The sequence below is a fragment of the Cricetulus griseus genome, chromosome 5 (genome assembly GCF_003668045.3).
Source record: "Cricetulus griseus strain 17A/GY chromosome 5, alternate assembly CriGri-PICRH-1.0, whole genome shotgun sequence".
Lineage (NCBI taxonomy): Eukaryota > Metazoa > Chordata > Mammalia > Rodentia > Cricetidae > Cricetulus > Cricetulus griseus.
The window spans coordinates 49,389,616-49,412,730 of record NC_048598.1 but is presented as its reverse complement, the minus strand read 5'-3'; the positions used below and the strand labels follow the sequence as shown (position 1 = coordinate 49,412,730).

Here is a 23,115-nt window from a genome sequence, read left to right as displayed (position 1 = left end):
AATCATAAAAATTTAAGAACCAATGAAGTGTAGATTATCGGTCACTACAGGGACACCTTTTATAATATTGGTAGTTATTTCTTTTTCTGTAAAATATTAAGTGAACATTTCCCTGACTATGACGGTACTTGCTGGTCTGGGTGATTCAATTCAGTATTGTAGTATTTATTACCAGGGACATATATGGGGCATACTTATTAGTTTATTCAGTCATTTAAATATTTGTAAACTATTCTAAATTCAGCTGCTTCTTGAACTAGTTCATGTCCCTTTCTTGTTTTTTTAGTTTTATTTATACAATTTAGATATAAATTATTATATGATATAGATAAGTTTAATTCAGATAAATATATTTACAAAATTTTATTTATTATGTTGTATATATATGTGAATTTTATAAGTTCATTATTAAAAGTTGTGTACACTATAATAAAAGTTGTTTCTAGTGTTACAATTGTTTGTATGCATACATCTATAAATGAATATATATTCATATATGTGCTTACATTTTTTTTTCTTTTAACAAGGTGTTGTGTGGCCCAGCCTGGCCTCAAACTCATATAGCTGAGGATAACATTCAAGTCCTGGTCCTCTTGGCTCCACTTTCCCACTGTTGAAATTACAAGCATGTACTACTGTGCCCAGCATTATTTAAGTATTTTTAAATAAAACAAATGCAGAAATTATAAATACTCATTGGTCAGGAGAATGAAAACATATTTCCTTGCTTATAGTTTTTAAATATCTCATATGATGACAACTATTTGCAAATATTAATATATTTATAGAATATTGTAGAAACTGTCTTATACTTAGTTAAGGTCTTCTCAATCTATAAAAATGCATATATCCAATACAACTATTTAATGAGTTTGGCATATGTGTGCACCCATGACATTTAAACTACAATCAGGGCACTAGACATGTCTACCATTTCCACATTGCTTATATGTTCTTGGTGATTTTTAAAAATAACTTTTATTGAATTTCATCTTTAAAATTTTCATAGATATAATTTGCATTCTAATTACTTTTACCTCAGCCAGCTCTCATCTTCCACACATGCTTATTATCATATATATTTCCTTCCATATTTTGAGGTCTATTGATCTTAGCCATGCTCTTCTGTGTGACTATGGAATTAGAACTTCCTGCTGGAACCTGGTCTGCTCATAAGTGGGTATATAACTAAGCACAATGTGTTTTCTAGACTCTTAAGTAGACACTAGCTAAGCAAGGATGGCTGTGGTCTCTTAGTTCCCCCCACTCCCTAACAAATGTTGGACTATTGACAAACCTAGCCTTTCAGACCCATTGCAGACATCCATACCTACTTGAGATCAAAGTTATTACTGTTTCAACTTTAGTCACAGACTGGCAAGATGGCCTGACTTTCATGGTGTCAACTCCAAGGCATAACTCATGGCTGACAATAGTGTATCCACACTTTCCTATGTGGTGATCCAGGATTTCAGTAAAGAGTTGACAGTCTGTTAAGGCCCAGGATACCATAAGTCTGAGAAAGCTTTGTAGTCAGTGAGAGTTCAGTGGCCATTTGAAACCCTGACATCAAATATGTACAAACTATTTTTGTGCATATATTTTAAAATGGACAAATTGAAGGCTAAAAAGTACAGTGGGTGACATTTTGTAATATAGATCTAAATAACATGTTTGCATTAGGAAATGATTATTCTATAGATCATAAGGATCGGATTTAATGTGTCTTTAACAAAAATACAGCATTTTCAAATAACACAGAATTCTTACTATATCTCAATTAATTCAATTTTTTTAAAAAATTCTATTTTATGTGAAGCATAAATGTTGTATTTAAGGGTCATCGAGATTGCTTAGTAGGTGAAGGTGCTTTCTGCCAAGTCTGACAGCCTGAGCTTAATCCGGAACTAACATGGAGACAGGAGAGCTGATTCCTATAAGTTATTCTATGACTCATGCATACACATGCTTGTGCACACAACTATGCATGTTCAATAAATAGTACATAAGTATTAGATAATAATTAACTATATAAGAACATTCACATTCTAAAGGATATATCATTATAAATAAGGAACATCTATTAATAACATCCATTTCTTCTTGTTATGGGAAACTACATCTTATAGTTAATTACACTGGCAACGTTGCTTATGAGCATCCAGGCAAATAAATTGATATGAATTATTTTACTGGGTCGGTTGCCCTTCTGACTCAAAGTTCCTAAACAAATTTTTTAGATCAATTTAGAGGCATGGAATGGAAATAATTGCTTGGGTACAGGAATAGAAAAAGCAAATCAAAGATATTTTTGAGTGTCCAAATAATTATATCAGGGTTATTCTTTTTTTAAGATTGCCATTTTTATTTTATTTTTTATATATTTGAATTACAAACAAGATTGAATTACATGACGAGTGTCCTGAATCTCATAATTTTTCCTTGTCCTTGACCTGTGAGCCTGCCCTGTTATTCAACAGTTTTAATACTACACAAAACAATTTTTAAGAATAATACTTGTTCAATAAGTATGTCATGTGACTTAAATGGATAGAACATCTTTGAAAAAGCTAGAAAGTGAATTTCTTTAATTTTACTTTCAGCCATTGCTTTATTTCTTTGTGGTTGATATGAGCTAAACTGTCTGCTCACACTCACAGAAGCTGTAGTGGCTGTCCAAATGAAAGCATACACTGAGTTTTAACAGATTTTCAGAGGCATAATTTACACATCATCAAATTCACTCATCTTAAGTGTAAATTCAATCATGTTTTAACATATTTACTGAGTTTTCTAGCAATCGCCACAACCTATTTTTAGAATATTTCCATCTTCACACCCCACTGTCAGGATTCTGCTTTCTGTCTCTTCTCTGGGGATGGCCCACAAACACAAACCTGTGTGCCCTTTCCATCTGACTTCTTTCATTCCTTCTGTTTCACTTTATGCTTGTAACTTCTATCAGTATTTGATTCCTCTTCTTGTTTCCTCAGCTCCCTCCTTTTTCCCTCCCCATCCCTTCTCCTCTCTCTTTCCTTCCTGAACGGTACTTTTAATCATACTACTCTAATTGTGCTATTGAGAATGGGGAATTTGCAAGATACCTGATTTCATTTCTTGGCTCTCAGTGCTTGAGCATTCCATGTCAAAGAGCCACAGAGTTCATGTTTGATGAGAGTGTTCCCTCCACTTAAGATTTGTTGCTGTGCCCAGATACAGCAAGGAGGGCCTAAGCCCTCCCCCAAATGATATGACAGACTTTGAAGGTCCCTGGTGGAGGGCCCCACTATCCCTGGGAGGTGTTGGGGGATGGGTTGGGGGTGTTGGTGGGAAACATGGGAGGATGGGAGAGCAAGGGAATGAGGGAATGAATATGTAAATATGAATAGTAAAAGAATTTAAATTAAAAATATCAATGAAAAAAGAAAGACTTGTTGCTGTGTCCTCACATGGTGAGATGTGGGATAAAAACTAGCTAATTCTCCTAGTATTTATAGTCACTGTACCTATTCAGAAGGTATGTGCTCATGATGACCTGTCTAAAGATTTTGTTGTGCAATACTATGGCATTGGACGTTTAGGTGTCAACCTGAAATTTTGTGTGGCCACATTCCTGTTTATATTGTTTTCCTCAAGTAAGAACAGTTAATAAAACAATCAAATGCATTTTATTACATCAGTAGTTCCGAAAGTCTTAATATATGAACAAATAAGTTCAAAACCTGATTAAGTCAAACAACATGAAATCCTTTGGCTTGAGGATAGCAACCTAAAACTTGATGTCAAAGGTTCTAGACACAGTGAGCAAGGGCTAGTTCTTAAAGCCTTTGGAAGCTTCACCCAAATGGCATTTCTGGGCACAGTCTACACAGAAAACTTCACAGATAGTGTTGGAGCACTAACTCTCTCAGGTATTGTATGATTGTTTCTCTTCAGTTGAATTGTCTGAGGCAGGCTCACCCTCAAGTCTTTACTAGGCATTATCACAGTGGGTCTTTTCTTTTTCTATCCCAATCGCTAGGACATTTCTCTATGGGTAGAAAGAAATCCTTTGCTTGACAGATGAAAAATTTCTTCCAGGACTATGTACTCTGAACAGCTGCTGGTGTTTCCAATGAGATAATGGCCAAAGTTTATTATCTGTGTCCTCTGGAGGAGTTTTGTCAAACACACATTCTTATGTAGTGTTGAACTTGGACCCACATTAAGTGACTCAAGAGCTTTGTTATGCAATGCATGGAACAGAGAGCTGAGGCTGCTCTGGACACAAACCTAGAAATTCTGTGGGTACCTTGGTTTGCTTACTTGAAACAACTATAAAATTCCAGGCCATGTTATTTTTGGCTTGCAGTAGTCATGATGGTTTCCAAGGTCTCTGGAGTGACTTCAGGCTCCTTCTTCTATTGTGTAGATGAATAGCAAGCATCCGGCTTCCTTTTTCATACTAATCTCCTACCCTTGGTGTGTTTTCATGAGAACAATTTTTATTCTTCCCAATATGACCAGGATGAGGGAGGCTTTTCCGAGGCAAGTCATGCTGCTTCCTTTTACTCTATCCAAAGATAGAATTCCCTATGAATTATATTTTAAACTGTTTTCCTCTTCTATGATTTTAGTATACAATCAGGAAATGCCGTGAAACACCCAAAATACTTAGATATTTCTGCTCCCAATAATTCTAGTTTATCACTCTTAAATTCTGGATTTCCTAAAGTCATGAACTTAATGTAGTCAAGTTATGCTGCTATGTTACAAGTACAACTTTTCCTCTGCTTTCCAATAAAACATCCATTTCTTACTTTCAACTCACCAGGAGTTATATAGTGTTCAACCAACCTTCTACTTACTCATTCCATAATCTTCTGCTACAATTCTGTTTTCTTTTACCTGGAGAGAGTTGCCCTTAGCAACACATTCAATATGATACAGTCCTTGTGTCCATGTTCCCAGTTTTCCAGGCTCTACCCGTTTGCGTTTCCCAAAGCTGATTCATCATCTATAGGCCTTCACTAAGCCTAAACCCTGTTCTAAGTTTTGATATCTTTAGTTGGTCCATTTCCATAAAAATGCATAGGAATGAATAATTTATAAGTTCCATAAATTTTGTTTCTAAGAGATTCAAATGAGAAGATGTTACAAATTAAGTTCTGTACCAGTTGGTGTCCAATGAGGGCCTTCTCTCTAATTCTAAGACAGTGTCTTGTTGCTATAACCTTACAAGGCAGACTGTAGAATGACTGGACATAATGATGTACTCATCCTCTGTCCATTTGTAAGATTGACTACCCTCATGTCTGAGGACACCAACTTCATTATTTTCCATCTCCTGAAGTCTCTACATTTTAATTCTTATATATGAATTGGAACATTCTTGTCCAAATCATTGTTGCTGCATACTGAGTTTCATGTTTCAAATTTATTATTACTCTTCAATATGCACAATATATTTATCACTCATAGTCTTTTACCTTTTATTTTGTAATTGAGAAATGGTACTATGCCTAATGCTAGTTTAATAATTCTAATTTGTGAATATCTTTTATCATGAAGATTTTCTACACTGAATCCTTTTACATATTATTTTTGCTGTAGAAGTTTGTCTTTAAAAAGTTTGTCTTATACTGTAGGTTCCTATTTGAGAGATATTTGTGTATTATTTTGGTATGCCACTGTATGGCAGAATACTTGTGACTGAATTATTTATAATGAGCAGAAGAGAAATTTGTTGTATCACAGTTCTAAGATCTGGTAAGTCCATCATAAATATGCTCAAAGTTGCCTGGGATCTTCTTATTCCATCACAAAATCCTGGGAGAATAGCATAAGGTTGTTTGGGAAAAGAAACATTACAAACAATACAGTAAATTATGCCACTAACAGCAAAGATCTTCCCACAATAATGACAGCAATTCATTTCATGAGATTCGGGTCCAAGCCCTTTCAGTATTATTACAATAGCCAATGAATATCAACTAGAATTTTGGCAGCAATAATGCTCAAACTGTATGATTTCCTTATTGCTAACATACAGTTTTTTGTAGATGTGCACATGTACATTGATTAACCTTTATTCTTTGTAAATTTAACAATTAGACTAAGAAATTTCTTGATTCTTTTATTCATTTGTGTGTTTTGTCTTAACATGCATTAAATATCTCTGGGAGTTATCTATTGTGGCTAACACTTTTGGCTATTAGGCAAAATAAAACTATACGTAATTAGTGCAATTAAATCCTTCAAAGCTATATTTTTCTGGGGAAAATTGCATATCAATATGCCAATTATAAAATGTCACTATGAAATGTGTGGTTTGTTTTGTTTTGTTTTTTCAAGACAGGGTTTCTCTATGTAGCTTTGGAGCTTATCCTGGCACTCGCTCTGGAGACCAGGCTGGCCTGGAACTCACAGAGATCCGCCTGCCTCTGCCTCCCAAGTGCTGGAATTAAAGGCATGTGCCACCAATGCTTAGTCCATGTTTTTGGTTTTTAAAGAACAACAGTGAAAAATAATGTGTGCAATTCGTGAGTCTTAATATTAATGTGTGTCTGCTCTTTTAGCATTTGTGGAATTCAGCATCTGGAACGAATTGGCAAGAAACTCAATCTCTTTGATTCCCTTTATTTCTGCATTGTGACATTTTCTACTGTGGGCTTTGGAGATGTCACTCCTGAAACATGGTCCTCCAAGCTTTTCGTCGTCGCTATGATCTGCGTTGCTCTTGTGGTACTCCCCATACAGGTAAACCGAACCTTGTTAACCTTTGTAGAGCAGTGTGAAGCCATGTAAAATTGAAAATTCTCTATTGATAAAAATCACTGGATTGATTATTCAACTTGAATATTGTGCTATGAACAGTTTAATGGATTGCTTGTGTTATTTCAGTAATGTCTTCTTAAATTTTATTGGACACATTTTTCCTCCAATCACAAGTGATAGCCCACATTTTGGCTCAATTATTCAACATCTATTCTTTTAACTCTAGATTATATGATATTACTAATTATGATATAATATAATTTTAAATTATAGGACTTTGACTAATGAATTAAATTTGACAAATAAACAAAAGAGGCATACATTGAGGTGGATTATAAATTAATTTCTCACAGGGCCATGGTGGCACACGCCATTAATCCCAGCACTAGGGAGGTAGAGACAGGCAGATCTCTGTGAGTTAAAGCCAGCCTGGTCCATAGAGTGAGTTCCAAGATAGCCAGAACTACACAGAGAAACCTTGTCTTGAAAAACAAAACCAAACAAAAACAAAAGGTTAATTTCTCATGTTCATGAACTAAAGCAATCTGTGTACACATTATGAAGCATTTTGGGAAGTCGATAGATTGCAAAGGGCAGATATATAAGCAATGATCAGTCTCTAATTCCTTGTTATAATGAGCGCTGATTGCCCATAAGTGAACCAATCAAGAACACAATATGACAAATGAAAATTAAACTTACATGCTCATTGAATAACCTTATAACCACTTCATTTGCCATGCCTACTTCCCTAACATTCCTTTACAGCACTCACCACTGCACAGCTAGCATGGGGCACTGTGTATGTCAATGCAACTTTCTCCCCTTGTGTGATATGGGCATGAAAAAAAATGTACACATGTGGGTTTGGATTAAAGCTGGCAGGGCTGTTACCTTTCATTTAGTCAATGGTATATTGCATCATACTTCCCTGGACACAATGCACATGGCCTAGCATTTTTGTGACCTGCCTGATATGGTGTAATAGTAAAATGATTCCAATGCTTTTCCTTGGAGACCTAAAGCCCCTGGGCCTTATTTTTATTCTCTGTGGAAATCATGTGGTCAGCCTTTGTCGAAAAGGATACTGATAGTTTGGAGCAACTATTTCAAGAGTAAGAGATCCTATATACCTGATAACAGATTGGGCACTGCATTGGGTTTTCACTTTCATGTGTGATGTTTTTCATTCACATGTGGAAAATTCATTACAGTTTGAACAATTGGCCTATTTGTGGATGGAGAGACAAAAGTCAGGTGGAAACTATAGTCGTCACAGAGCTCAGACTGAGAAGCATGTTGTCCTGTGTGTTAGCTCACTGAAGATCGACTTACTTATGGACTTTCTAAATGAATTCTATGCACACCCAAGACTGCAGGTAAATTTAAATTACATTATATAAAATCATAACTAACAGCACATTAACCCATAGTGAGGCTTGCATTCTGGCAAAGCTTTATTTGTATGCCCACATTTAAAACGGGTAAATATAATGAGGCACAAAGAAAAACTGCTGGAGGAATAAACAGCTGTGAGGTTCCCTGCTGTACCTGTGCTAAGAGACAGTTGGGACTTGTTATTGCGGGAAAGGAGAATTTTATTTGACTTAAAGGATTGTTGTTGTTTTCTCTCTTGGGTCAAGCTTAAATGATAATTTTATGAAGCAGTGAATTTTAATATGAAATACAATAAAACAATGAAGAAACCATCTTGAAATGTGTAGTCATAAGTGTTGCTGACTGGAATGTCAGAGTATCCAAGTTCCGTATAGTAAAGTTTTAATATTTCTGTGTGTGTATGCATGTGTGTGCACATGTGAGTTTGTCTATGTATGTGCATGTGTGTGTGTACACATGTGGGTTTGTATATATCTGTGTGCATTGTGTGGGGGTGGGGGTGGGGGTGTGCATGGTGCATGTGTGTGTGCATATGTAGTTTTGTGTGTGTATGCATCTGTGTGGATGGTTGGCTGTAGAAGTTAGAATATTGTATTAAATCCCTGAGGGTGGTGTGTAGACTTTTGGGAACTGCTGGGAACCAACTTCAGGTCCTGTGTTAAGAGCACCCATTACTCTTATTTGCCAACCCATCTATCCATCTCCTAGAAGTTCCCTTTTCTGTATTCATTTTACTGGAGTAAGCACTATTGAGACAAAGTAGAATTAGGTTATATTTTTTGGTGAAATTAGTCCAGTTCAAAGAAAAAAATAGTTGCTGGTTTTGTTTTTCCTGAATGAATTTGTGTGAATAAAACCTTGAAAAGTGCTGAATATAAATACAATTCATAAGTGATATCTAAAATGCATAGTGTTTTAGCAGTTTATTCCTATATTATGTTTTTAACGTTTTCCATAAACTTTAATTTTCTATATGAAGATTATATATTATACTAAGAAAATCTAACCTGATAATGATCTCATAATAATTAACTGTATCTAGTAACAATATAGAGATTCTAAATACTATACATTTTGCTGTAGACACATTTTAGGGGACTCTAATAGGTAATGGTTTCCAGAGAAGCCAAATCTTTATAGATTAGCTTTAAGTCATTTTAAATTTTGAATATGTTTTCAAGGTCTCTAAATGATGGTATGCTTGGAAATATTTTGAACTAAAACTATTTTTTTATCATTTATTGTTTTCAATCTACAAACTCCTAACTACAAAGTTTCATCAGCAGTGGCTCCAAGGTATCATTCCATAATAAAATATTAGTTAAATGGATGTAATAAATTTGGTTTAAAAGCAACACTTTGAAGTATGAATTGACATTTTAACCTTTCTCTCTCCCATTCAGTGTGTATTTTACACTCACCCTGCATTGCTAACTAAACTGAAGGAGTGCATGGCACCTACTCCATGACTGCCTTCCTTTGTGGAACTGACGCAATAGAAATAGCTCAGGGTGACTGATTGTTTGCCTTTCTAACTTTGTTTATTACAGTGCAATCCTATTTAATTTGTCTGATATTTTTGTTTGTTTTTCAAGACAGGGTTTCTCTGTATTGGAGCCTGTCCTGGAACTCACTCTGTAGACCAGGCTGGCTTAGAACTCACAGAGATCCCCCTGCCTCTGCCTCCCCAGTGCTGGGATTAAAGGTGTGTGCCACTAATGCCCGACCTAATTTGTCTGAATTTAAAAGTAAACTTTATTTATTACCCAAGAATTCATTTCACCTTGATCATAATTATAGAAAAATTCTTTAAGTTTGTTGTGTACTTCTGTGGGGTAACATAAAGCATGATTGTGTTTATGCCATTGCCCATTTTACCTTGAATAGGACTATTATGTGGTGATTTTGTGTCCTACGGAGATGGATGTGCAAGTTCGCAGGGTGCTACAGATTCCAATGTGGTCCCAGAGAGTGATCTACCTTCAAGGCTCAGCCCTTAAAGATCAGGATCTCCTGAGAGCAAAGTAGGCATCCTCACCACATTCTATCTCTCTATTAATCTTCAGTCCTCTGATGACTTTTCTAGAATATGTTTTGCAAGATACATTTCACAAATATTTAAATGTAAGATTTAGCTCCATGTTAGTAACTATAGAGCAATAATGCTAGAAGTATAGGCTCGTGTTTCCTACTTTTGTTTTAGGTCAGATGTTAGGGTAGCATGTCTACACTGGCCATGAGAAGTCACCATGATAGAATTTCATCAGCTGTCAGAGATAAACAAGATGTGTTCAGACTTCCCATTAAGAGAAGCCTCCAAATTTCACAATTCTGTTTTTATTTCACAAATGAAAGACTTGGACTAAATATTATGCGAGATATTAAGCATGTGTCAGGGTTTGAATTTTAAGGAGGTTCCAGCATGCCCTCAGCAACACCTTTTATGTTCCTGGGGTCCTCAGAGCTGGAGGCAACAGGATCCTGAGAGGTCCTGGGGAGTTGCCCTCATGTTGTTCATATGTCTGTCAATAGGTCTTCAAAGGTGACATGGTCTAACCATTTGTTGTGGGGAAATTGGTCTTCCAACACAGAAGCATAGTGAGGGGATGGGCTGGTAGGACTTCGGTCACCAAGGGATCAGGGCCAACACAAAACAATTTCCTTAGTTTCAAAACCAGGAACTATCTCTAGCAGGCAGGGTTTTGTTGGATACCTGCTGCTGCTTTTAAAGATTTAAGTGTGTCTTTATGTTTTGTCTTGGATGCTCTCATGTACTGTTTTAAATTTCCTCATCACAGTTGATAACCTAAGACGTTTTGTTTTCATGACTCACTTGATGTCCCAAGTGATGCTTCGGTACCCAGTAGTTGTGAATTCTGACATTACTTTTGATTTATTAAGAGGAAAGTACATTACCTGAGATTCATTTTATTTATTGACTCAATCTAACAAACAAAACAGTATCCATAAGCTACCACAATTGAATGAATGGTAAATATTGAAAAACTAAAGAGTATATTTCTGTTAAATACTATAAGTGATGGTCCTATAAACAGTCGTTACTGAATTCTAATGTGAATTGGAGATTTAACTGTTTCTCATTTGATATCTATATAATTATTAGAGGAAATTACCACATTTGTACCCTCCTAAAGATCTGTTTTCTTTTATCTGTATAAATCAATCTCCTTAAGTTACTATGAGTTAAGTTCTTCACACAGCTTTGTCCATGGTGTGTTGATATGCTTGAGTGTAATGGAAGCTTTTTGTTCTGGGAATTGAATGTAGGCTCTTTTTAGTTGTAGTTATCTCAGATTTATATTCTATGTACCTTTACTCATAATATAATGATTTTCCACAAAAGGGTCACATTTAAAGAAAACATCCATGTGAACTGAAAATAGATAAATTATAGAAAAGGGACGACAAGAGACTGCTTGATCAGCTAGCAGTGTTCAAAGAGCTGGGCTGACCAGGACATCTCTTAGGATGACAGACTATCTATTGTATGTATATTTCTAATCCTAATTTCATATAAAAGATTCTGGGTTTAATGTATCTAATACATTCTTCATGTAATTCCCCATGCAAGGAACAAGGAGTAGCAGTCTCCAAACAGGTCCCAAAGGTCAGTTTAACTGCTTTACTGAAAATGACGCTTAGCGAAGGTTGTCAAATACCAATGTTATTTAGCAATCATGCCTCAGTGTTTTCTTCAGAATTGTTTTGTTTGGATTAGTTTCCTGGACTTTTTGTTTCTCTTCTCCAGCGAAAACATATTTTTTAAAGGATCTAACTTTATCACAGTGTACCAAAAAGATAAATTGTTACTCATTTGAAAAATAAACTTTCTCATGTTTTAAAATCACTACTTAGGAAGGACTAAAACACATTTTTTAGTTACTAAATTTAAGAATTAAAGAACATTATCATGAGGAAAAAGGGCTTGGAACAAAAGGTTGCAAAGTCCCCTGGAAACATGCAGTGGAGTTTGACTTGAAACCACTAATTGTATCTGTTCCCTCTGTCTGAGCAGTTGTATCTGAGAGGAGCTATCCATAAAATCAAGATAGGTGGTATTCCTAATACGTGCAAAGCATAATAAGGAAAATATAAAAGCTAACTTCAGCTTCTTTTCTTCTGCAATAATTTCTGAAGCTCTATGGCTAGGCGAGCTGTGTTTCTTACAAATGTAGCCATGTTCAGCAAGATATCCAACAGTCCTTTAAGCTTAAGGACATGCGTGTAGGATGTGGACCAGGAGATGACATGGTCACAATGGCACCATCACAATGGCACAGTCTCTCCAGCAGTCCCTCTGGTCACTCTGTCTCCTGTCTGTGTTTAGGATGGGCAATGGGTCACTGTCTACTGTCTGTCTGTGTTTAGGATGGACAATGCAGAGGCCTGTTTCATCCTGAGCAGCCGCTGTGAAGTGGACAGGACATCATCTGTAAGTACCTCAAAGCCCCCAGTAGAGTTTGCTTTCTGCCATGCAAGTTTTGTGCTTTGTATGAGTCAAAACAGAAACAAAGAACATAAACAGCAAACAAAAACAAAAAACAAAAGTAGCACAGTGAAATTTCCTAACTTTAAATTTTCACTAAAGTTAAGCAAATATTCATTAGCTATGATGATTTTAATATTAAAAGCATTGTCCATTGTGTCAACAAAAATGTTTTACTAATCTTCTACCCACTTTCTCTTAATCCTCTATCTAACTATGTCCTACATGATAAGTTTTGTTAAGTTTCCCTAACTGTAATTGAAAGCAGATTGCTCGATTATAATGGAATCAATTGGAGAATTCATATATATATATATATATATATATATATATATATATATATATATACTGTTTTGAAAATTATATTCAAGGTATCTAGAGTGGGGACTGTAAATATGCATTATTTAAAAAGATTGTAGGGGGCACTTGGGTGGCAGAGGCAGGCGGATCTCTGTGAGTTCGAGACCAGCCTGGTCTACAAGAGCTAGTTCCAGGACAGCCTCCAAAGCCACAGAGAAACCCTGTTTCGAAAAACCAAAAAAAAAAAAAAAAAAGATGGTAGGGATCAGTTAGGTAACTTTTGACTTAACAGAATTTCTGTGATTTATTTTTTAATTCCAAACTTTTGTAATCAAAGTAATCTAAATGAAGTACTGAATTGTGACTCCAGTTTTCTAAAAGATAGTTAGCTGAACTTTTTTTTGTATGAATTTGGATTTGTAAATCATAATATGACATGATTACTGAACCTTAGTTGAACTTCTTTCTTATGAATATGTTGGCAAATTTAAAAAATCTCATCCTTCATTAGAAAATGTTTCCTATAAAGTGATTATATTTCAACAAGGTTCACATGATGAAGACATTACTCTTAATGGTCAAAAATTTAAAATTACCTAGAGACAAGGTATCACCAAAAGTTTAATGTTGTAATGAAGCCACTATTGTGAGTGTATACCCAAAGTAATGGTGTCTTACATAAGAAGAATATTTTAAGGAAGGCATATGAACAAAGAGTTTCAAAGGAGCATGAAAGTGAACAAAAGCCAAATAAAAATGCTAAGAGGGTCTCCCCTCACAGCTCTGGGAGGAACCATATTGTCACCACCATGAGTTCGGACTCTAGTATCTGAATCTGTGAGAGAGCAGATTTCTGTGTTTGAGCTGAGTTTATGGAGTTAACTTGAAACTAATCATTGGACATTACCCAAATAAATGATCTGAAAAGCTCCCAAATAGTTCTTTTACATATGCTTTTAAAAACCCAGGGCTGGAGAAATGATCCAGTAATTAACCATATGTAGTGTTCTTGCAAAGAACCAACTTCACCTCCCAGAAGCTTTATCAAGTTGTTAGCAGCTGACTGTGTGTCCAGCTTCAACAGGACCACTATCACCCTCTTCTGGCATCTGTGGGTACTTCCACATATGTACACACACACACACACACACACACACACACACACACACACCAACTAAAGTAAAAATTTTAAATCTCCTTACTTCTCTCCTCTTTCAAAGATGTTACTTTATTTTAATGTATCTCTTCCTTACTTCTGTGTAATTACAACCTGAAGTTCCCTAAATAGTTGGACATAAACTATTCCAGTCACATCTGGTAAAGTAGTGAATTTGAAATGCACATTATTTTGTATGTGTATATATTATTGTTTTACATGCAGTTGTCAATCTTCTTCACATGACTTTGTAACTTTATAAGCCTTATACTCTTTTTTTTTAACAGCAGGGACACATGCACAATCTATATATGCAAATAATGTATAGTATCTTACAGAGTTAACTTTCCATCATAATTTGGGAAACCTTCATTGACATGAATGCAATCCATTTCTTCCTGGTTATAGTAAATTGTCAAGAAGTTAATAAAAAATATCCCTAAGGACTAAATGTTAAGAAGATGAGACAACACTAGTAGAATTCTGGAAGTTAGAAAGCAAGTAAATGAGTGGCAACTGACTCATCCAGAGGAAGTTAAAATTTAGGCTTACAGAGGAAATGCATCACAGGTGGCTGCTGTTGGCAAGGGGACCTCAAAAGCCTTAGGAAAAACGGGGCCAGATGCTGCTTAAAGTGGGGCTGTATGTTCAACGTCAGCAAATGGAGCATATTCCTCTGATCTCTCCACACTTGCATTGCTTTCCTAACCCTGGGAGAAGAGGTATTGTGTGCAATTGGTTCTGTCACTTTCTAAGTCAGAAAGCAAATTTTGGGGCCATAGTTACATGCTACAACTCAGTGGATGGAGAAGAAATTGTGTGGTATATTTTTTATGCTTCTTCAAATATACATGCTTGTGGAAGTAGTCTATTATCAGAGAAAAATGCTGAAAATGCAGGTGTGAATGTGTGTGTGTGTGTGTGTGTGTGTGTGTGTGTGTGTGTTCACACATGGACATGTGTTTATATGTTCATATGAGTATACAAAGTAAGAAATCCCTGGTGCAATATGTGTTTATTCTATAATAAAACTATATATAATACCACCCTACCAGCATTCTTTTCTTTTTTTCTGTTTGATATTTTTTATTTAATTTAGCAACAATCTTATTCTACATATCAATCCAATTTCCCTCTCCCCCTCCCCTGTCCAACTCCCTATCTACTCCCCAAGGAGAGAGAGGCCTTCCATGGAGAATCATCAATGGCTGTCACATCATTTGGGGTGGGCCTAGGCCCTCCCCCGTGTATGTAGGCTGAGAGAGTATCCCTCCATGGAGAAATGGACTCCCAAAGTCTATTCATGCACTAGCAATAAATACTAGTTCCACTGCAAGAGGCCCCATATACTGCCCAGGCTTCCTAACTATCACCCACGTTCAGGAGGCCTGGTTTGGTCCTATGCTGATTCTCCAGGAATCAGTTTGGGGTCCATGAACTCATACTTGCTCAGGTCAGCTGTTTCTGTGGGTTTTCCCAGCATGGTCATCACTCCTCCATCTCTAAAACTGGATCCCAGGAGTCTGGCTCACTGCTTAGCTGTGGTTCTCTGCTTCTGCTTCCATCATCTACTGGATGAAGGCTCTAGGGTCACATTTAAGGTAGTCATCAATATCATTATAGGGGAAAGTTATTTAAGGTAGCCTCTCCACTATTGCTTATATTCCTAGTTAGGGTCACCCTTGCAGAACTCTGAATATTTCCCTAGTGCCAGATTTCTTTTTAAACCTATAATGGCTCCCTCTATTAAGGTATTCTTTTCTTGCTGGCCTCTATTGATGCCCCTACTCAATCTTCCCTCATGCTCTCCTCTCCCCTCCTCTTTCTGCTACCTCCCTCTTCCTGCATCGTGCTTCCAATTTGGCCAGGAAATCTTGTCACTTTCCCCTTCTCTGAGGGACTATGTATGTCTCTCTTAGGGTTGTCCTTATTTCTTAGCTTCTCTGGAGGTGTGGATTGTACTTTGGTAATCCTTTGCTCTATGTTTAATATCCATATATGAGAGAGTACATACTCTGCTTGTGTTTCTGTCATTAGGTTACCTCACTCAGGAAGGCTTCTTCTAGTTCCATCCATTTGCCTGCGAATTTCAAGATTCCATTGTTTCTTTTCCACTGAGTAGTAATCCATTGTGTAAATGTACCACATTTTCTTTATCCATTTTTCATTGAAGGGCATCTTGGTTGTTTCCAGGTTCTGGACATTACAAATAATGCTGCTATGAGCATAGTTGAACAGATGTCCTTGTTGTATGAATGTGCATCATTTGGGTATATGCCTAAGAGTAGAATTGCTGGATCTTGAGGTAGACTGATGGCCATTTTCCTGAGAAACCACAACCATACTGATTTCCAAAGTGGCTGTACTTTCCTCCCAGCAATGGAGGAATGTTCCCCTTTCTCCACATCCTCTCCAGCATAAGTTATCATTGGTATTTTTAATTTTAACCATTGTGACAGGTGTGAGGTGGTATCTCAGAGTTGTTTTGATTTGCATTTCCATGATGGCTAAGGATGTTGAGTACTTTCTTAAGTGACTTTCAGCCAGTTTAGATTTCTCTATTGGGAATTATCTATTTAGTTCTGTACCCCACTTTTAATTGGATTATTTGGTGTTTTGGTTACTAGCTTCTTAAGTTCTTTGTATATTTTGGAAATCAGCCCTCTGTCAGATGTGGGGATGGTGAAGATCTTTTCCCATTTTGTGGGCTGACATTTTGTCTTGTTGACTGTGTCCTTTGCCTTAGAGAAGCTTCTCAGTTTTAGGAGCTTCCATTTAGTAATTATCGATCTCAGTGTCTGTGCTAATGGTGTTATGTGCTTATGTTCCCACTTCCCCTTCCAGGAGGTTTAGTTTGTCTGGATATATGCTGAGCTCTTTGATCCATTTGGACTTCAGTTTTGTGCATGGTGATAGACATGGATCTATCTGTAGTCTTCTACATGTCAGCATCTAGTTATGCCAGCATCATTTATTGAAGATGCTTTCTTTCTTCCATTGTATAATTTTAGCTTCTTTGTCAAAAAATCAGAGGTGTTTGTAAGAGTGTGGATTAATATCAGGGATTTCAATTTGATTCCATTGATCTGCCTGTCTGTTTTTGTGCCAATACCAAGCTGTTTTCATTACTATAGCTCTATAGTAGAGCTTGAAGTCCAGAATGGTGATGCCTCCAGAAGTTCCTTTATTGCACAGGTTTATTTTCACTATCCTAGGTTTTTTGTTTTTCCATATAAAGTTGAGTATTGTTCTTTCAATGTCTGTGAAGAATAGTGCTGGGACTTTGATGGGGATTGCCTTGAATCTATAGATTGCTTTTGGCAAGATTGGCATTTTTACCATGTGGATCCTACGTATCCAGGAGCATGGGAGATCTTTCCACTTTCTGGTATGTTCTTTAATTTCTTTCTTTAAAGACTCCAAGTTTTTGTCATACAGGTCTTTTACTTGTTTGGTTAGTGTTAACCCAAGATATTTTATGTTGTTTGTGGCTATTGTAAAGGGTGATATTTCTCTGATTTCTTTCTCAGAAAATTTATTGTCTGTATATAGTAGGGCTACTGATTTTTTGAGTTAATCTTGTATTCTGCCACTTTGCAGAAGGTGTTTATCAGCTGTAGTAGTTCCCTGATGGAATTTTTCAGGTCACTTATGTAAACTATCATATCATCTACAAATAGTGATAGTGTGACTTCTCCCTTTCCAATTTCTATCACCTTGATATCCTTTTGTCAGCATTCTTTTCTTAACATTTTCTTCAGTTTAAATGCTTCTCTCTCTCTCTCTCTCTCTCTCTCTCTCTCTTCTCTCTCTCTCTCTCTCACACACACACACACACACACACACACCACACACACACACACATATATATATAATATATATATATATATATATATATATATATATAGTCTGTGTGATATTCAGTGGGCATTTTAGACAATTGCCAAGAGTAACACTAGAGAAAAAGAGAATGAATAAACTCAAAACTCATACCAAAAAGAGAAAGAAATCATGAGAAGCAGGAAAAAATGCTATAAATATGGATAAAAATTCAGTTTTACAATAACTATCCAGAAGATGTTGATTTCAATAAAACCTGAAGTGTAATGTGAGATCATGATACCTATATCAAATAAAGAATGATATACAACAGTACAAAACAATCGTATACCTGAAAAACATTCAGGAATCATCTAGAAGTCTCTGGAAATCAAATATAAAAATAACAAAAGGGAAATTCTGTAGGAGGATTAGAAGGGAAATTTAAGAACACTGGACCTAAGAAGCAAAAGTAGACTACTAATAAAACTAAGTCAAAAGAAGTGTAAACTGTGAGAACATCACATTTTCTCACCCAGGATTAAGTAGATAAAATATTATCTATATATTAGGAAATGAAGTGAGGGGGACTGAGAAGCAGTTTCCTCTGTGACTCCTAACAAGTTCCAAAATATAATGCCAACCAATTTAATCAAGTTTTGGGGATGGAACTGTAATATGTGCAAGACTTGTTTATTATGGTGTAATGACTGTGAGATACCAAACTTGCATTGGAGGTACATGTACAATATAGAGCATACAATTTCCATGAGGGATATAAATCTGAGAAACAAAAAGAAAAAATTTAAAACTAAAGATGAAGAATCTAAATGTCTCCATGTATTTGTATTGACTGGGTTACTTTGGTAATATAAATAAATTTGTATTCATGCCAGTATTATATAATGAAATGACAGTAAACAAAGCAAATTAAGTTTGAAATTTATCTTTATATATGTGTGTATGTACATATATGTGTACATGTACATATATAAGTGTGCATTTATAATTTATACGTGTGTGTGTGTGTGTGCACATACACCCACACACCCACATACAGATCTTCCAGTAAAAGCAATTCTTTTCAAATTTCTGAAAAAAAATAATCTTTTCCACTTAGAATTCTCTATCTTATGAATTGTTCTTTTCTCAAAAAGAAACAAAGAAGGCTAAAGAGTTGCTGCATTTTGAGATTAGTTTTCAAACAGCATACAACTATTGGGAAGATAATTAAAAAATGTGGTTTACCAAGACCTAAGTGTGAACAAGGCAAAGGTGGACTCTGATCCCCAACAACAGTGCAGAGTGTGGGCTTGCCCCTTGTTCCAGGGAAAGCCAGTCTTGAGCCAACAGCTATGCAACAGTTTCTATTTGCAGAGTCACTTCACAGCACATGGAGGGCTGCCCGGGGACAATTTTTAATTTGCTGTTCTTTGATGTGGGTGAATATACTGAAAACAGATCTCTACTTGACAAATGGTGCACACAGAATGTGACCTCTTCAGATTTGCAAGTTGAAGCTCTGGCTTCAACAATGTCACAGTTGCTTTTATTTAGGCACAGGACTTTCACATAGGAAATAAAGTGGAAAGGAAACCATAAGGATGGTTCCTCATCTAGTGGTTGCTTTTAGTTTTAAGGACCACTACTGTAGGGCAGCCTTGTACATAAGCCAGCAAAGGCAGGTGGTCTGACGGAAATCCATGCTTTTGGCATCTTGTTATGGACAGTGGCCTCCTGAACAGTAAAAAATGAAAGTTCTCTTATTTATAAACCTCCCAAGTCTGGAGTACTTTGCTGTAACTGCCTAAATAGAGAAGATGTATTTTATATTCATGACTGGAAAAACAAATGCCTAGAGTACAGTGCAGTCTCAAGGGAAAATGAGTTTGAAGATGGAAATGGCACTGGGATGCTCTTTCTGCCTTACCAAGAGCAGTTGCCAGCAGAATGAATGCTCAGTAGTAAATCTCATCTCAGTTAAAGATGTGGAGCAAGGGAGGTGAACGTGAGGTCAGGTTCGGGAACAGAAAGCTATACTTTTCTGTTATAGGAAAGCAGTAGATAACATTTTAATAGGAAAAGGAACTCAAGAAATCAGAACTAATATTGCTAGATTTAAAAATCAGGAAACAAGGAAATAATCAGTATTGGAGCTTTAAAGTAAATGTAGTTTTATACAATAAAATGGTGTGGTGACTTGAAAGAAAATGGACCCCAAAGGGAGTGGCACTGTTAGGATGTGTGGCATTGTTGGAGTAAGTATGACCTTGTTGGAGGAAGTGTGTCACTGTGGGGGTGGGCTTTGAGGTCTCATATATGCTCAAGCCACACACAGCATCTCAGACCACTTTCTGTTACTAGTAGAAGATGTAGAACTCTCGGCTACGTCTCCAGTACATTTCTGCTTTATGCCACCTTGTCCCACAGTGATGACAACAGACTAAAAATTCATTTTAAAACTTGAAAAGTTCAATTTAAGTTGTATTTTTTAAAACAAGGTTCCCTTTTATATTTTAAATAGTAATAATGTCTAGCATCTTTCCTAGGGGCACTTGTTCCTTTTTATTTCTTTTTAGACTCCCTTTCTAATGTCTGGTTATATGTCTCTGCACCTGCTCCTGTCTGCTGCCAGAGGAAACCTGGCAAGGCATGTTTCTATGTGTATATCCTAATATCATTAGGAATCATTCCATTGTTTTCTCTTTTCTAGTCATATTTTTTGTTCCTTTGGTCTCTGGGCATCCAGTCTCTCATTCCTGGCCACCTAAGCAGTTCAAGCATGGCCTGCCTCTCATGGAGTGAGCCTCAAGTTAAACCAAACATTGATTGGCCACTCTTACAAGTTCTGTACCACCATTGCCCCCAGCACATCTTGCAGTCAGGACAGATTGTATATGTCAAAGGTTTTGAGGCTGGGTGGGTTTCAGTGTTTCTTTTCCAGTAGCATGCAGAGTACCTCCCCAACGCCAAAGTGTCTAGAACATTGGCAGAAGGCTCTATACAGGTATCAGCTCGACCTCTCCACATTCCATAAACTGTGTGGATGTTGTCCTCGGCAATGGGGACCCCTGGAAGTTTTTAAGAGAGCAAACCTCTGTTCTAGCGTTAGTCTGAATTGTTCGGGGTGCTCCACAAAAATCCTTTCATCAGCAATTCAGGATAATGCAACCCAGTCCTACAACTGGAAGCCTTGCATGGCTACAAGAGGTGGCTGTTTGAGACTTCTTATCCCCCATTACTAGGAATCCTCACTAGGATACATTCACGGATTTCAGCAAGTTTTCACTGTACTATATTTGTACACCACCCCTCCAATTCCTTCACCCTGATTCCCAGCCATCTCTTCCTCCATCCCATCTCCTTCCTCTATCTCTTCCCTTCTGTTCCTGTCCCCACTTGCCCCCAATAAACCCTCCAAATTTATTTTATTTCCCTTCTTGGGGAGATCTATGTGTCCCCCAGGACTCTTCCACGTTACCTAACCTCTTTGGGTCTAAGAATTGTAGCTTGGTTATCATTTACTTAACAACAATATCCACTTATAAGTGAATAATGCCATATTTGTCTTTGAATTACCTCACTCAGTATTATCTTTTCTATTTCCATCCATTCGGCTGAAGATTTCATCATGTCATCCTTCTTAAAAACCTAGTGATACTCCATTGTGTGTGTCTTATCCTTTCTTTATCCATTCTTCTGTTGAGGGACATCCAGGTTGTTTCCACCTTCTGGCTATTATGAATAAAGCTGCTGTTAACATCATAGAGCAAGTAAGTGTCTATGTGATAGGTTGGATCCTTCTTTGGGGATATGCCCAAGAGTGGTATAGCTGGGGTCCTGAGGTATATTGCTTCCTGATTTTCTGAGGAGTGGCCATGATGGTTTCTATGCTGGATGTACAGCTTTGCCATCCCTCCAGCCGTGGAGGAGTGTTTCTGTTATTCTGCATCCTCCCCAGAATGAGCTGTCACCTGTGTTATTAATCTTAGCCATTCAGACAGGTGGCTAAGATGGATCTCTAAGTAGTGTTCATTTTTATTTCCTTGGTGGCTAAAGATGTTGAACTTTTTTAAAGTATTATTAGTATGTACATGTTGGGACAATTGTTCCAAGTTCATTTACTTAAATAACTCAGAAAAGAAAGAGCCAAACCTAATTGACATTTATTGAGTAGCTCTCATATGGTCAGGCATTTGTCACATTACGGCATTTTGGGCAATTGTTTTCGAGGTGAGAGAACCCAAGTTCAGCAGTGTTAATGAGACTTCCCAGAGAAGCAGAACTGGGTTGTGCCCAGCTCCACAAAACTTCTAAGCCCCTTCCTTTAGAAAGAACTCTCCCCATGCCCACAATAGCTTGCTGTTCACATGGCATGTTATTCAAATTTGTAAATTAAAGTGGTTCTGCTCTTTAAAACTATAGTTAGTTTAATATGTTTTCAGGGTTCCCAGGCATTCACTTTGCTTTCTACTCTTTCCTGTCCTTAATTTGTTCCCTAGAAATACCCAACCTTATTCGCCTTGAGCTATTTGTAATATATTTTGCATCTTTATTTTTTAACAAAGAGACAATTGTTAGTCTTATCTTTAGTTTTGACTCCCATTTTACCATTTTCAAATTTTGATCATTTACATGTATAATTTCATATCTGTAAATAGATGCTGTTTCTACTTATCCAATCTATCCATCTAAATGCTAAACCTATTGACAGAATACTGCGGCTGTGTAAATTGTACTTGAGGGAAAGTCACAGTCCACCTTGATTATATTTCTGTTTTTATCCTTTTGTGCTACTTAACCACTTATTTAGATTTTCAAAATCAGATGTTTTCTTCACATGTCTGTTACCATTTGTCACATTTGGAGGCTGGCAAATGTCTGTTATTTATATACCTGCTATTTAGCACTTACTGTCCCGTCATTCATTAATTTGTTATTTGTGTCTTAACCATCAAGCTTTACATTTGAGCATCTTTTATTAACTTTTACTTTAACATTTCCTCTTTCATCCATCCAACAAAGTCATTAAAATAAGATTGTTGGCATGTCAGGTTGCAGTAAGAGTAAGCACCTACCCTTGTATTAAGGCTGGGCAAGACAATCCAGTATGGGGAATAGGTTCCAATGAGCCAGGCAAAGCATTAGAGATAGCCTCAGCTCCATTGTTAGGAGTCTC

At 36.6% G+C, this 23,115-nt stretch overlaps 1 protein-coding gene across 3 annotated transcripts in view; it reads left to right on the top strand.

Moving 5' to 3' along the window:
• Kcnt2 (potassium sodium-activated channel subfamily T member 2) overlaps positions 1–23,115 on the top strand; it is a 339,295-nt gene that overhangs the window by 172,829 nt on the left and 143,351 nt on the right. For all 3 annotated transcript variants that reach the window (XM_035445603.1, XM_027417432.2, XM_035445602.1), the window contains exons 9-12: positions 6,558–6,738; positions 7,971–8,135; positions 10,042–10,178; positions 12,544–12,607. In XM_035445603.1, coding sequence (XP_035301494.1) covers positions 6,558–6,738; positions 7,971–8,135; positions 10,042–10,178; positions 12,544–12,607 — 547 coding nt within the window. The remainder of the gene's footprint in view (positions 1–6,557; positions 6,739–7,970; positions 8,136–10,041; positions 10,179–12,543; positions 12,608–23,115) is intronic.